At 42.8% G+C, this 16,780-nt stretch overlaps 1 protein-coding gene across 11 annotated transcripts in view; it reads left to right on the forward strand.

Moving 5' to 3' along the window:
• Window positions 1–404: 404 nt before the first annotated feature.
• APC (APC regulator of Wnt signaling pathway) overlaps window positions 405–16,780 on the forward strand; it is a 183,419-nt gene continuing 167,043 nt past the window's right edge. For 7 of the 11 annotated variants that reach the window (XM_075541385.1, XM_075541386.1, XM_075541389.1 and 4 more), the window contains exon 1: window positions 575–712. Coding sequence is in view for 4 of the 11 variants with exons in the window: in XM_075541392.1 (XP_075397507.1) it covers window positions 548–712 (165 nt within the window). In the remaining 7 variants the exon portion in view is untranslated. Of the gene's footprint in view, window positions 713–16,780 lie in introns of all 11 variants that reach the window. The other 4 variants (XM_075541390.1, XM_075541391.1, XM_075541393.1 and 1 more) reach the window with 2 other exon arrangements.

The raw sequence follows: 16,780 nt of genomic DNA on the forward strand, positions 1-16,780 counted from the left end.
TTCATTTTTCTTATTGACTGGATTATCAACTCCAGATTTACTGAGTTTTGTCTGATCAACGCCTAACCCCGGACTTGGAGTTCAGTACAGTGTTGGTTCTCGATTGAAGCTGGATGAGCCGAAGAGTCTATTCATTTCGCTGGAGGACAGCTCAGCGAGAGGGCAGTAGCTATGGCCATTCCCAGATTTCTCCCGCAGCAGCAGTCGGACACGTGACCTGGCCGGGGAGCGAGTACCTGCGCGCGGCGGGCGGCAGAGCGGCCAATGCGCCTGCGCACACTCCGTGCGTCCCCGCGCCGCGCCGCGGGCCTCCGCGGCTCACGCATGCTCTTTGTACTCTTCCCGCCTCCCACAAGATGGCGGAGGCCAAGTAGCGAGGGGGCGGGGTGAGGCCGCCGGAAGCCGAGCCGCTGCTGGGGGGAGCTGCGGGCGGAGGCCCGGGAGCAGCGGGCCGAGGCGGGCGCGATGCTGTTCCCGGGGCGCGCTGTGGGCTGCCGGTGAGGCAGGTGAGGCGCGGAGCTGCCTGCCGGGGCCCCCCGCACCTCCTATGTTCGCCTCCCTGGGCTCGCGTCCGGTCGCCTCGCTGCCCGCCGGTCTCCCGCCCGCGGCGCTCGCGTCCTGGAGCTCCAGCGGTGGCCAGAGCCGTGTCCGGCCGGAGAGGAAGCGCCCGGGCAGCGGCCGTGCCTCAGGGCGCGGCGTGAACGTCGGGCAGGTGAGTGAGGCTGCAGGCGTCGGGGTTCCTCCCCCGGCAAAGCCCCGCCGCCGCCGCCCGGGACCCGACTCGTGCCCGGCCCGTCCCCGAGACCCACTTGTCTTCTCCGCGTCCCACCCCCTCCCCGCTCCGCGCCCCGCTCAGGCCTCCAGGTGGCCCCTGACTTTGCCAGAGCTTCCATTCTCACTCGATGGGTGGGGGTCGCGACGCCCTCCGCACCTTTCGGGGCTCCCGAAGAAGCCCCACCCCTCCCCGCCTGGGTCCGTAAAAGGTGGGTGGGTCGTCCGCCCCTCCTATTTTAGTCGCCTCTCCGTCGTCCCCGTCTCGATTCTCTTGCTTCCTCCAAAAGTTAGTGACTCGTGTCGCTGAATCGCACCCGTTAAAATGCTTAGAATAGGGAGGGTTTTGTTTTATGTATTTTACATCATAGTAGTAAAAATTTTAAGTTATTGACAGCTTGCGACGGTGACCCGGTAGTTTGGGTTTAGGAGGCGGGGAGGGGGATGGGGAGGTGGGGGAAGCGGAGAGACTTGTTAACTACAGGTGAGTATGTTTGTTCAAGTCTCTAGGAATCGAAGATGGTTTGGCAGAGCTGACCCACGGAATTCCTCCAGCAAGTAGAGGAATGGTGCATATGATGACTAGTGCTTACCTCGATTCTTCTTGTGACCATAGAAAATCTTTGGTCTCTGAACATTTGGGGGTGGGGGGAGGAACGCGAATTTTCTTTACCTAGTAGAAGCATTGGGAAGCATTACGCTCCTTTTAAAAAGACGGCCTTATAAATGTGACTTATCAAATGGTACAAGAAAGGACCAAAATGGAGAAAGGTTTTTTTTGTTTTTAATATTCAGGCTTCTCAAATTTCTTGGGATCCCAATGATCTAAAATTCTCCTTTATAAACCTGTTGCAACCGAGTCGATTCCAACTCTTAGTGACTTTATGGGACCGAGTAGAGCTGCCCCATGGATTTTCGAAGACTTTATCTTTTACAGAAGCAGATTGTCACATCTTTCTCCCTCTGAGTGGCTGGTAGATTTGAACCTTGACCTTTACGTCGGTATCTGAGTGCTTTAACTGGGGTACCACCAGGGCTCTTTAACAATCTTTCCAGTACTTTAATCTTATATAAGTTTTAGGCTTGGGAGAGCCTAATTTCTCCTTCCTGTACGACCGTAGTAATTAGAAGTGTTGGTATGAGAAACTGCTCTACGTGAGGTTGGCCCTTTGCCAGAGTTTTCAGGCGCACACATCAGGACGGAGGTGGTAGGAGAGGAAATTGCTGTGATTCTTCCATCTTCCTGTATTTGGATGTCAGGGGCTCCAGAAGTGTAGAACTGGAGTTTCACATGGGAAGCCGGTTTTTATCAACACCAAATTGAGCAATGTAATTTTTTAAAGGTATTTTAGATTCTCTCCAAAGTTATTAAGCTCAAACTATTCATGTCCTCTTGAGCTTGCACTGTATCTCTCTATGTGGGTTTATGATTGCCTTGACAGATTTGTTGACTTTTCATTCTACCTTATGACATACAAGCTCCCTGTTCCCTACGCTGTTGTTCATGTAGACTTTTGAACTCTTAATTTTTAATTTAGAGATGCAACTGTTCAGTTTGCAAGAAGGCAGGGGGTGGTGTTTTATGTATGCTCCCTGTATGAGGTCTGAGATAGTTCATTTTCTTATGGCTGGCCTTTACTTTCTTTTTTTTTTTTTTAAGTAACCCAGGGGACCAAGCTTTCAGAGTTACTTTTCTCTCATTTCTGTGATTTTGGTCTGAAAGGATGGTAGATAGAATCTACTGAGCCCCTTAAAGAACATCTGGCTGTTCTTGAGAAGGTACTTTGAAATATTGTGTAAAAAAAAAAACACCCCAAAAAGTATCTGATCACAGGCGCTCCTTAAATCTTATGCTCTTCAACTCTGGTATAATGTATTTCTCTTTAGGAATTTGTTTACTCACCCAAAAGGAGGCCAGGTGGCTTAGTGGGCTATGAATTGGGGTGTTATCTGCAAGGTCAGTAGTTCAAAAACAACAGCTGTTCCATGGGAGAAAGTTGAGAGTGTCTACTCATATATCGGGTTACAATCTCAGAAACTTCACAGGGGCAGCTCTACCCTGGCCAATAGGGTTGTTTTGAGTGGGAATCCACTTGATGACAGTGAGTGTGGTGTGAATTTGCTATTCACCTAATCCATTAGCCTACTGCTGATTTCATTACTGTGCATGGGGCAGACCGGACACACTTTCTGCACAGTGTCTCCAGTGCTGTCCCCTAGAGTGCTATGGGTCAGTGAGGGAATGCTGTGTCTCTTGGTGGGGCCAGTCCTACGGTCCTCTTTGGGCATTGGCTGCTCTGTTTTCCATGATAATTTTAAAAATACAAACTTTATTTCTCAGCATGAACTCCATCATGATCCAGACACTTTTGTAAGCTATGATATCAGCCACTTAGTCCATTCTTAAAGAACTGAGGGTCTTGGGAATTTAACCATGCCAAAGCAGTCTCTTTTATATTCTTAGCTGAAGAAAAATAGGTGCCCTCTAAATTTTTTTTTAAGATTGGCAAACAAAAAGCAGCCAGAAGGAGCCAAACGAGATTTTTAGGTGGATGTTTAATGATTTTCAGTCAAGTCTGTCATAAAATTGCTCTTGTTTGATGAGAGGTTTGTTGTGGCAGACAGTGACTCTGGTGATGCTTTCCTGGGCATTTTTCTCTACTGAAGCTTTGGGTGACTCTCTCAAAGCACTCTCACCATAAGTAGATGTTTATCATGCTTGGACCCTCCAGAGAGTCAACCAGCAAAAAGCCTTGAACATCCCAATAATGTGTTGTCATGGCCTTTTCTTTTGATGGCCTGCTTTTACTCTGACTGGATCACGTCTACCTTTTGATAAGCATTGTTTGATTTTGCCTTGTCTTCAGGATGGTACTGGTAAAGCTGTGTTTCACATTCTGTCACCGTCTTCCCAAGAAATACTTCAAAATCGTTTTCTCATTTGTTTAAAATTTCTGTTGAATGCCTGTTCTTGTCGGTAGGTGATGGGGTGCAACTGTTCTGGTACCCATTGAGCTGAACAGTCCATTGGCCTTTGTCCTGCTCAGCCAAACTTTAAAAGCCCCTGTAGTACTGCTACATGACCAGAGGGCACCCCATTCTGCAAGTCAGCCTCCTGCCTAAAGGCACTCAGTTTTACTTTCACATGGCTTAGAAGCCCACCACTTTCCTAATGGTCTCGGCTCTGCTCTATCTCATGGTCTCAGTTCTGCTCCTCTGCTGTCTCTCCACGTAGGGCTCTTGGATGCACTTCATTGTTGGCGCTTTCTTAGTGAGATTCCTGCTTCTGCAGTGGAATGGCAGAAATGACTAATGCCCCCATTAGAGTGTCTCATACCCTATTTGCATGCTCTCACCCAATCATTTGGTGGGAGTTCTAGAGACTGGATAGCAGAATCATACCAAGTACTTTTACTTCATCACAGTAATAATTACAAATTTCCTTCTCGTTTATACTAATACTTCCTTTATTTTGTCACTGAATTGGCTATTTTAAAAGTCACCCATGCCTTCCTGTTTACTAACTCCACTAAACTTTTCTCTGTAATCTCTGGCTTGCTTAGACCACATGTTGAATGTATTCATGTATTCTCCGTATGTGTGTGTATGTGCGTGTGCGTTAATACCCAGATTTCCCACTTCTCTGAAATTTTCTTCACCATTTCCTTCTATGTCTTGACTTTGTTCATCCTCTTAATCATAGATATTCTTTCTATCCAGTAAGATACAACTGGATATAAAAACAAAGTAATATATTGACCAAGTAATTGGCAAAGATCTAGATAGAATGGTTTGTTCCAGAAATTTGTCAGCGTGATCAAGGTTCCATTGCTCTACTCTCTCAACTTTATCCTTGAAAAGTAATGTGGGGGAGAAAAGAAGAAAAGAAGTGTGGGGGAAGCATTTGACCTTTTTTAACTGGAGGGAGAAGGAAAATCAGAATCAACAGCCAAAGCTGTTGACACCAACCATTGCTCTCCTGGTACTCTTTACTTCTCTACTGGATTCAGTTAATCATTGCAAGGACGACACAGAATTCACAGAGCATACAATTATGGGGTTTACTAAGGAAGTCACAGTTAACAATTCAGTATCAGAAATGCTCAGGATGCAGTTTTCCATTCAGGAGAGCTTTTTCTCAGCTTTGCCAGCAGGCATATCTCTCTCTGGTCCTTGACTCTGACTTAGTCCCTCTCCTGCTCCAGCAAGTGTTAGAAAGTTCTTTTAGCTCAGCTGATTAGTACTCAGAGGCAGGAATTGTCTGCTCAAAGGCATTCATGTTTCCTACTCTGTGGGTTGATGAGCCTACCCCCTGACCTAAGACACTCAGCTTTCCAGAATGCCCAGTCATCCCCTGCTGGTCTCTTGGTTCTGCTGCTGCTGTTTCCCTGCCATTGCTTCTCGCCACAACTCTAGTAGAGTTCTGTCTCCTGCATAAAAGATTGAGCCAGAGATCTCAGGTTTGAACGGCATTCTCTGTTCCTGATTCTTCTTTCTTCATGGTAGTGAGATTTCCCCTTTCTACCTTACAGGTGGGACACTGTAATCCTAGAAGGGGTGGCAAAACTGACCAATCTCCACACCGGGGTTCTCCAAACCTTATTTGCTTCATCTCACCCCATGAACATGAAATGCACCTTTTTTACAGCAGTTGCATTCTTTTTGGTGGGGCACAAGCCCCTCATATTTTCATAGTCATTTAATGGGAGTTTCAAAGACTATGGCTCACACTCAAACTCATTGTCCTGGAGTCAATGCTGATTCCTATAGGATAGGATAGAAGGGCCCTGTGAGTTTCCAAGAGTACAATTCTCTGTAGGAGTAAAACGCTCCACGTGTGGCTGCGGGTAGTGGTTTTGAATTTCGAACCTGTGGATTGCAGCTCAGCACATAACCATTGTGACAACGGGACTTCTTAAAGACTATGGCTAGTAGGGTGGGGATGAAGGGGAGCTGATACCAAAGAGTACAAGAAGGAAAAATGTTTTAAAAATGATGGTGGTCAATGAATGACACATAACCACATACCCCCATCCAGGGGGAAGAACAACAGAAATGAGAGGGTAAGGGAGACAGTGGTTGGTGTGAGATTTGAAAATAATAACAATCTATAAACTATTGACCAAAAGGGTGGCATGGGGGAGGGAAGAGGGAAAAAAGGAAAATGATGGTGGCAACAATTTTACAATCATGCTTGATCTAATTGAACTCTAGTTTGGTATAATATCTGTAGAGCTCCCAATAAAATGGAGGGGGCAAAAAGACTGGCTAGACACGCCTATCAAGTAGCTAATTCTCTGTACTCCCTTCACTTTTGAGCTTGAGCTCGGGTTCAGCGTGCCTTCCACATGGCTACCAGCAGTGTTCAGACTGTAGCCTTGTCCATTTACTGGCCTTCAAATTCCTACGTTCTACTCTTAATTGAACAAAAAAGACCAGACTGGCAAACCTGTGTGAATATCTTAGCCAAAAGGAGTGGAGTTACTCTAAATGGCTTGGCCAGTGGGGCACAGTCCCTCTAAATGAAGACTGCAGCACAGTGAGATAAAGGTGCTGATGGAATAGATCCTGGGCAGGTAATTAGTGTAGTCAAGATTCTTTGTGCTTTCCACTGTGTTGATGGTGATTTTATCCTTTTTAAAAAGGATTTACATCATCATCCCTGTGTTATTGTTCCTCAGTTATATAACTCTAGTGCCCAACTGAATACATTTTCTCTCTCTCCACCTACCTTCATCTAGTGTGCTTACATGTACAAATTTGAGAGGGCTTAAAAAAGTTCATGAGAAAATGGAATAAGAGAGTGGAATTTTTACATGACCCCTTTGAAGTCTCTTCATATTTCTCCCTGCACAAGAATAGCCTTTACCTACCTAACAGCCTTTCTCTCAGCTGCCTGGTCATAAATTCTTGCATTCATGTTGTTTGTTTCCATTTTCAAGCATTTGTCAGGTTTTGAATACATCTTGTAATGGTGAGACATTACGTTTGATGGTCCTCAGTAACAGTGATTTGAACAGTACTTCCCGCAGTCCGTCCAGAGCTAGAGGAGTCCGTGGTTAGTCAGTTGTGCTGCACAGCAGTGTCAGTGCGCTTTTGCCATTATACTTGCAGATGGCTCTTTCTGCTCTAGGCATCACATTCTCACACACCTGCCCAAGCCACACTTGTCTCTCCTGTTCTTTCCCAGAAGGCAGACATCAGATCTTCATCCTCACATGCCCATGCCCACGTCCTAGTTGCAACTCCAAAACCAAACTCACTGCCATTGAGTCAGTGCCTACTCATAGCAACCCCCTGTGGGTTTCCGTCTATAACGGTTTACAGGAATAAAACACTCAGTCTTTGCCCCATGGAGCTGCTGGTGGTTTCAAATGGCCAACACGTAACCACGTGTCTACCAGGATTCCTACTAGTTGCAAGGGGGTCGGAACACCCAATATCTGGCATTTAAGTATAGGAAGAATGTAGGTGAATGGCTAAAGGGAAGGTAACATTGTCAGTGATAAGCCACTGTAACATTGTGTGGAGAAGTAACAAATGGATTCTGACTCAGGGACTCAGTAAGACAGAGTAAAAGTGGACCATGAGGTTTTCAAGCTTAGAAATCTTTATGGAAGCAGATAGCCTCTTCTTGTTCCTGTGGAATGGCTGGGGGTACTAACGCCTCAGTTAGCACCCCCCTGATACTTAACCCCTTGTGTCACCAGTGCCTCTTTTAGATAGTTGTAGCAAATTTAAAGCTATACATAGGTTTTTAGCCAAATATTTAAACGAATGGCTAAAACTAGTTTCTGCAAAATTATTGCATAAATTATATGAAAAACCATTTCAGAAGTATATCCCAGTTCTTTGAGGTTGATGTTAAGTACTTTTAGGACACTTGGTGAAGCCATTGTGACAAACAGGTACAATTAACAGCTACTGTGAGGTAGGTTTCTAGTTCACACTGGAAGCAGGAGGCATTTATAAATATAGAAGGGCATTTTTGGTTGTCATGGGGACTCTGAGGTTCTGCTGACAATGGACAGAGGTCATATATGCTATGCCTCCTATGATGCTTCTGACGGGACCACAAAATAGAAAATGTCAGTAGTGTCTCTACACACTGAAGTGGGGGAGTATGTTTTTCCCACAACTATATTTGTAATAAAAATTGTTAAAACGATTGCATTTGGCTTGTAGAAATAAATATCTGAAATTTTCTGTTTCTCAATATTCCTACAAATACATGTGGGCATTGCTATTGCCAGAAAGATGCACACACCATTAATTCAGCATGACGCCTCAGGTTTCATCCATACTGATGACTCTTTTAGCCCAGGTGTTTTCAAATCAACTTTAAAAAAAATCATTTTATTGGGGGCTTGTACAGCTCTTATCACAATCCATACATCCATCCACTGTTATCAAACACATTTGCACATATGTTGCCATCATCATTTTCAAAACATTTTCTTTCCACTTGAGCCCTTGGTATCAGCTCTTCATTTTTTCCCCACCCTCCCTCCCTCCCTCATGAACCCTTGATAATTTATAAATTATTATTGTTTCATGTCTTACACTGACCAGTGTCTCCCTTCATCCACTTTTGTCCATTCCCCCAGGGTGGAGGTTATATGTAGATCATTGTGATTGGTTTTCCCTGTCTCCTCCCACATTCTTTGCCTCCTGGTATGCTGCTGTCTTTATTGGTCCCCAGGGGTTTATTTGTCCTGGATTTCCTGGGTTTCCAGCTCTTAATCTGTACCCGTGTACATGCTATGGTCTAGCCAGATTTGTAGGGTAAAATTGGGGTCATGATATTGGGGAAAAGAAGCATTAAAGAGCTAGAGGAAAGATGTATGTTTCTTCAGTGCTATACTGCACCCTGACTGGATTGTCTCTTCGTGGTGATCCTTCTGTGAGAGGATGTCCAATTGTCTACAGATGGGCTTTGGGTCTCCACTTGGCACTCCCTCTGGTTCACATTGGTATGATTTTTGGTTCTGGGTCTATAATGCTGGATACCTGATCCCTTCGACACCTCATGATCACACAGGCTGGTGTACTTCTTCCATGTGGACTTTGTTGCTTCTCAGCTAGATAACTGCTTGTTTATCTTCCAGTCTTTAAGACCCCAAATGCTGTATCTTTTGGTAGCCGGGCACCATCAGCTTTCTTCAATTTGCGTATGCACCCATTTCGTCTTCAGTGATTGCGTCAAGAAGGTGAGCGTCACGGAATGCCAGGTTATTAGAACAAAATGTTCTTGGGTTGAAGGGAGTACCTTAGTAGAGGCCCAATGTCCATCTGCTACCTTAATACTTAACACATAAATATATATTTACATATGTACATGCCTGTATTTAGACCTCTATAAATGCCCTTTGCCTTCTAGTGCTTTCCTCTATTTCCTTTTACTTTCCTCTTGTCCCACTATCATGTTCGGCCTTCATTAGGGTTTCAGTAATTCCTCTCAGTAGCATTGCCCTTGATCAAGCCCTACCAGGCATCCTATGAGTAGGGGAGTGTTTTATCGGGTTAGAAAGACTTCACTTAGGTTCATCTGTATTCTTATTATGCAAGTGACAGAAAAACAAATTTAATCTGACTTAAACAATGTAGCCGGGAATGATTAGATCTTGTAGTTGAACCTCAGCAAAGGTTTAACCTAGCAGGTAACATGACTTTATCAGGGAGTTGGCTCAATTACTCTGTGATTCTTTCTGCCTGTTATTTCTCTTGTTTTGACATCTTTCTCAGGCTAGCTTATCTCACCGTGGCAAATGACCACAGCACTTTAAGACTTAACACACCTTCGTTTTATGAATAAGCGTATATTTTGTATATGATTTTGCAAATATTTGCTGGGTGTCACCCCTGCTGAAATATTCCTAAACACTTATCCCTAAAAGTTTATCAACTTCTCTATCATGTTGCAACTTTCCAATCTCTATATTAAAAAAACAAACAAACTCAATGCCATCAAGTTAATGTTGACTCATAGCAACATAGTAGGTTTCTGAGACTATAACTGTTTATGGAGGTAGAAAACCCAGTCTTTTCCCAAGGAGCTGTTGCTGGTTTTGAACTGTTGACCATGCGGATTGCAGCCCAACTGGTAAACCACTACACCACCAGGGCTTCTCCCAACCTTTATACTTATATGTATATCATACTCTGAGGATTGTTTTCAAGTATCTAATGTATTACTCTTCCAGTTGCCATTGAGCCAGTTTCAACCCATGGTAGCTCCACGTGTGTCAGAGTAGAACTGAAGGTAGTGTGCCCCATAGGTTTTTCAGGAGTAGATACATAGGTTTTTCTTCTAAGGCATCTCTGAGTGACTGAACTTTGAACTATTGGGTTAGCAAAGGAGCATAGTCACTTTTTGCACCACCCAGGGACTCCACACACACCCCCCTTACTCACCCCCCCAATACACACACACACACACACACACACAACCATCATAGTGACTTTATAGCCCAGGGTAGAACTTCTCCTGTGACTTTTAACTCTTTACTGGAGTGGCTTGTGGTTTCACACTGTTGGCCTTGTGGTTAAGACTAGGGGTCTAGGAATGGACTGGAAGGTGGGTAACAATAAGCTGTAACCCTTTTTGGAAATTGAATTTCTTTGTTATGTTGACTATATCATATCCAAGTAGAGTGGGTCCTAAATCTAGTTAATTCTAAGTTATAAAAGGGCAGTTTAGATACAAACACTTGTATACTTGGAGGGAAACAAATACCATGTGTATTGATTGCTAAGGAACCAAGGAATGCTTGCCCAGGAATGCTGACAAGTAGGAATTGATGTAGCTGATACTCTAATTTGGACTTCTTAGCCTTTCGGACTATGAGGAAGACCTTTAAGAAGAGGGATTGACACAGTAGCTGCATCAATGGGCTCAAACATAAAGAACAATTGTGAGGAGGGCACAGGATGGGGCAGGGTTTCGTTCTGTTGAACAGAGGTTCACTATGAGTTGGAACAGACTCAGCAGCACCTCACAACAAGGACTAAGAAAATAAATTTCTGTTTCTTAAAGCTACTCACTGTTACAGCAGCACCAGGAACCCTGGTGGCATAGTGGGTTACACGTTAGGCTGCCAACCTCAAGGTTAGTAGTTCAAAACCACTAGTGGTTCTGTCAGAGAAAGATGAGGCTTTCTACTCCCATAAAGATTTACAGTCTTAGAAACCCACAGAGGCAGTTCTACTTGTCCTCATAGGCTCATTATAAGTTAGCATGGATGGTAGTGAGTTATTTCATTTGAGAGGAAACTAAGACAGTGGCATTCAACCTGAGAGACCTTAATGAAGTGATGGAGTAAGCCATACCAGGGGAAAACTAAGTCAGCGGTTTTCACAGGGGCGGCGGGGGGGGGGGGTGTCTTATGACCCTTTCACAGGGGTCGCCTGATTCATAACAGTAGCAAAATTACAGTTATAAAGTAGCAACGAAAATAATTTTATGGTTGGGGGTCACCACAACATGAGGAACTGTATTAACGGGTCTCGGCATTAGGAAGGTTAAGAACCACTGCATTAAGTAGAAAGGAGCAGCATCCTTTAAGATAGAAGTGTTTGTCATGTTGGAAAAAGCGGGGACCATTGGGGCTGAAGTTGAGTGAATGAAGGGGAGAATGGTAGAAGATGAACATAGACTGGTGGGCAGAGGCTACACGTGGGGCTTCCCCCCGCCAATCATAGTAGGTGCATATGTATGTATATATTTGGTAATAGGTAATACACATTTATTAACATACTTCGTAATCTTTTTAGTGACCATCTGTATCTCACTGAAGAAAGTATGTGTCCTCACTGTTCTCTGTAGTTACTAGTTGCTTCCCATTTTACTCTCCTTTGTAAATGAATTTCCTAAATGTTTTTTTTCCTTCCAACTTCATTTTGTACAGATTTACCTACACGGGATTACTACTATCATACAAGCATTTTTATGCTTCTTCATAATTACCGCCCACACGTGCATGGCCGTATACATTAGTAAAGAATCCCTAGTGGTGCTTCAGATTAGGCATTGGGCAACTAAGTAGAAGATCAGCAGTTTAAACCCATCAGATGGCAGAAAGATGAGGCTGTTAGTCTCAGAAGCCTTAAGGAGCACTTCTCTGTTCTGTCGAATCGCTTTGAGTTGCAATTGGCTGGATGATAGTGGTTTTGGTTTATAAGTCAATAAATTAGTTTGAAAGGAATTATAATTAGTTTGAAATGAATGATAGTAAGGGAAATTGGGACCTACAGAGTTGCTGAGTTTGAGTGATAGTCCAGGTCAGCCTTTTGTTCTCCAGACATTTCTTTTTTTGTCTTTAACTTCTATTACAACTACATATCAACCATAAATGAAGAACTGAATGTTACTTTTGACCTTAATATGTTGTTTAAAGTAAACACACAGCCAAGAAATAGAACACTGTTAGAATCCCAGAAGATCCTTCCCATCTTGTTGATCTCAAAGAGAAAAGGCTTTATCATTCCAGTGTAAGTATGTTTGTAGGTTTGTTTTGGTTAAATGTTTTATCAGATTAAAGAAGTTCCTGTCGGTCCTAGGACTCTCTGGATGGTGCACAGGGCTAGTGCACTTGGTTGCTAACAGAAAGGTTGGAGGTCCAAGTCTATGCAAAAGAAAGGCCTGGCAATCTGTGTTTTAAAAATTAAAATTGATTGAATGAAGGGGGAAGTGCAGAGTGGAGACCCAAGCCCCAAGTGTCGGCCAATGGAGATCCCCTCATAGAGGCGTTTAGGAGAGGAGATGGGTTAATTAGGGTGCGAGGTAGTATCGATGAAGAACACAGCTTTCCCCCAGATCCTGGATGCTTCCTCCCCCAACTACCATGATCCGATTTCTACCTTGCAGGGCTGGATAGGGCAGAGGTTGTACACTGGTACATATGAGGGCTGGAGGCACAGGGAATCCAGGGTGGATGATACCTTCAGGACCAAGGGTGTGAGGGACGATGCTGGGAGAGTGGAGGGTGAGTGGATTGGAAAGGGGGAACTGATTACAAGGATCCACATGTGACCTCCTCCCTGGGAGAGGGACGGCAGAGAAGGGGGGGGAAGGGAGACTCCGGATAGGGCAAGATATGACAAAATAACGATGTATAAATTACCAAGGGCACATGAGGGAGGGGGAAAAAAAAGAGGACCTGATGCAAGGGGCTTAAGTGGAGAGCAAATGCTTTGAGAATGATTGGGGCAGGGAATGTATGGATGTGCTTTATACAATTGATGTATGTATATGTATGGATTGCGATAAGAGTTGTATGAGTCCCTAATAAAATGTAAAAATAAAGAGGAGAAAAAAAAAGAAAATGATTAGGGCAAAGAATGTACATATGTCCTTTATGCAATTGATGTATGTATATGTATGGACTGTGATAAGAGTTGTATGAGCCCCTAATAAATTGTTTTGAAAAAATAAAATAACTAAAAAATTAAAATTGGAAAACCCTGTGCAGCAGAATCAGAATTAATAACAACTGATTTTATTTTTTATATTACTGATCTATTGTGATTATTCAATTTTGTTTTCATTTTAGGCTTTTTTTGGTAACTTCATTATCCTATGGATTTTACCTTTAGTATTGATTTATTGAAAGTTAGTTGATCAGATTCTTGGCATAAACAAGTAAATGCTTCTAGTGCTTCATGAGCTTATTGGTATTCAGTCAATTCTTGGGACCTTGTTTTTCACTAATACCTTCTTGAACATGGCAGCTTGGGCTTCTTCCTTTAGTACCATTGGTTCTTCATCGTAGGCTACCTCTTGAAATGGTTGAGAATGGACCACTCTTTGGGTCCAGTGACTGTCCTTGAATTATTCAATATTTTGCTCATGGACTCTTTTAAAATTGGAACTCAAGACTTGCATGTTTTCTCCTTCTTTCCACTTGAGATAAGCTGAGCATTTCTTTCTTGTTGGCTTTCTAGCTGTAGGTCTTTGCACATAAGATTATAAAACTACATTGTCTCTTTTCAGTTGTCCCTTGAAATTTTCTATTCAGGACATTTTATTTTCATCTTTTCCATTTGCTTTAGCTACTCTGTGTTCAGTAGTAGGTTTCAAGGACCTCCACCCACATACCACACCCCACCATACTGGCAGAAATTCTTATCAGAGTGTTGAAGGATACTGATGGGAAAGTCAAATCAAGGGGGGATAGGGAGCATACATATCTAGAAGAAGACAAGTGCAAGTCTGTTGGTAGAAAAACGGGAGGACCAACTTGCTAGTGAGGGGAGAGGATGACTGACAATACTTTTAAGGGGCCTAAGGGGGTAGTATACCTGCTAATATGCTCCTAATAAGCCACATTGGCCCAAGTTTCTGTACATTCCTTGGGGACCCAAACCATGTGCCATGGAACACGGGGGTATTGAATCATGGATATTTAAGGTGCACAACATACTCCAAAAGCCATACCAAAGGGATGCAATGTGGAAACCCCACTAGATTAACAACAATCTTCCTCAAACATACCAATAACCTGATGACTTAAGACTGAAACTACTTGGTGTGTGAAGAAGCAGAAGACAGCTATAGCAAGAGTATTGAACTATCAGTAGATAGACTAACATTTCGTTATTACTTCAATGCTCTAATTGCTGTATTAAGATATATATTATTGTGGCAGACCTGTGTCTGACATTGTCACTCAATATTATTGTAAATTTTGCCTGATCACCAACTCCAACTGTTTGTGCAAATAGTGTCCAGTCACATAAGCATTTACTCTGTACAAGTGAATAACCAAGGTATTGTGATATGTAGTTCACCTACAATTGTTCAGAATACCTCTCAGTAGTGCTTTAATAATTAGTACCGTTGGCTAATCAATGAACTATAAACAGAAGGTCCTTATGCTCCAGGGAGATGATTGATAAAATTCTCTACCATAAATTAACAAGGATGTTTCTACAGTGAACCAGAGGCAAATAAAAAACATGGATTCAAGAATGGATTTTGAATTCACACTGAATACTAGCTCCAATCTAAGAACAATTATTTCTTACACATGGCCCTGCTTAATACTCGCTCTCATGAAGGGTGTACAGAAGATAATGGATGCTATAGCAAAGTGTGGTGAAGACATTAGATCGTACCTAGCTATCAGGTAGAATAGCATCTGGTGTCTTAAAGGCTTGTTTCCAAACAAGCAGCCATCTGAGTGAGACTTCAACTAAGCCCACATGAAGAAGCCACACTGTCCATCATCTGTGACCCAAGGATTGTAAGTTATATAATCAAAAGCCAAAGGAGGGAATAGTACGAGACCTTAAATTGTGCGATTCTGGTATGCAGAAGCCTATGGAGGACAGTAAAAGCCTAAAACACAGTAGCAGGATATAGACAGGAAATAAGCCTCCATTGATGTGGTAATTACATAATTTCATATCAATTTGATAAATAAATATAGGGGTGGAGTCTAGCCTTTCAAGCAAGTCATAGCCTGATGATGCCTCTTTGTGAGCGTGTGGTCTTCTCATGAGGATTCTGGGAGCTTCTTCTCTTAATCCCTGGAGGTGGGCCACATGCTCACTCTCTGCTTCATCTTCCTGTTAACAAGCTAGCAGTGGTCTCGCCTGCACCAGCACTGAGATGCTTCCATTGCCTCTGGATCCAGAAGAGTTTTCACCTACCAACCTGTGATCATCATGCATTCTGCCTGTGCTGCAAGAGTCTGCAAAGAAATTTAAGGACTAATATTGTATATGGGATATAGGACTTAAGGACTTGGTCTGGACTGGACTAGGATGTTTTTACAATATACATTTGCTCTTTGATATAAAGTTCTCACTTACACACATATGAGTGTCTCTGGATTTCTCTAGTCCACCCAGACTAACACAAGTGATTTCCCTCTAATCAAAATTGAGGCATGGGAATAACCTAGTTATTAGAGAGTATTGGAGAGACAGATATAGTAGATTAAAATAATAAATCTGACTTGAATGGTTAAAACCTTATTATTTGATCTCCCTTCTGATACACTTTGGGCTTGATCTAGTTTTTCCCAATTTGGGGTTTGTCTCTTGTATTTTGTCATTGTTGGTAGCCTTTTTGACTCTTTGTTATGTATTTTTCTATGCTTTCGATATATGAAACCTAGGATTAGGTGAATCTGTAGAGATTATAACTGTAATGAGTATTCCTCATGGGTATGGCAGGAGAGGTAGGAGGGAGTGAGGGGGAGCTGATATAAAGGAGGTCATGAAGGGGGAAATGTTTTAAAGCTGGTTTTGGTAGCACTTGAACAACACTGCTTGCTGTGATTGAACTAATAAAATGTTTTTTGGGGATAAAAGGAGTAGGTTTCAGAGTCTCTTCCGACATTTCTTTTTAATGACCTTTTGCTTTCTCCATATATGATGTCTTCTGCTAGTAGTGTTCAGTTCCTCAAATCTGTTATTAAGATGGTCTCTAAATTCAGGTGGGTGGGATATGCTAAGTCACTTTGGTTGGACAGAATCTTGAATGTGTTCTACTAGTGACTCTTCTGATGGTCCCGGGAGTTCTCTTTGTTTTGTCTAAAACATACAAAAACAAACAAACAAAAAAGGATACAGAATGAGCACAGGGCTCGTTAAGAAGAACTTTTTTGGAAAATGGAAAGCTTAATTGGTGAGAAAAATGCTAGGAAAGTTGCTCTGATGGATTTTTACTATCATGAGAATGCACCTTCAAGGATAGCAGAGGCGGCAGCCTTAGAAACATTTCTTTGGGAAACTATAGCCTTGCCTTGATCTCGCCCCTTTAGGCTTTTTGTTGTTCTTGTTGCCCCTCACCCCCCCAAAAAAATATGTTTAAAAAGAAACTGATTTGAATTCCTAGAGGATACGAAAACTGTTGCTTTGATGTGTAAATGAAAGAGGGCAGAATTATTTGGGGAAGGAAAAGATAGATAAAAGCACTGCCTTTTGGAGTGTATGGACCTAGATGGAGGATATGCTGAGAAATCATCACTGTACATTTTGATATTTTTGTTAAATAAATATT

The sequence above is a fragment of the Tenrec ecaudatus genome, chromosome 2, assembly GCF_050624435.1.
Source record: "Tenrec ecaudatus isolate mTenEca1 chromosome 2, mTenEca1.hap1, whole genome shotgun sequence".
NCBI classification, from domain to species: domain Eukaryota; kingdom Metazoa; phylum Chordata; class Mammalia; order Afrosoricida; family Tenrecidae; genus Tenrec; species Tenrec ecaudatus.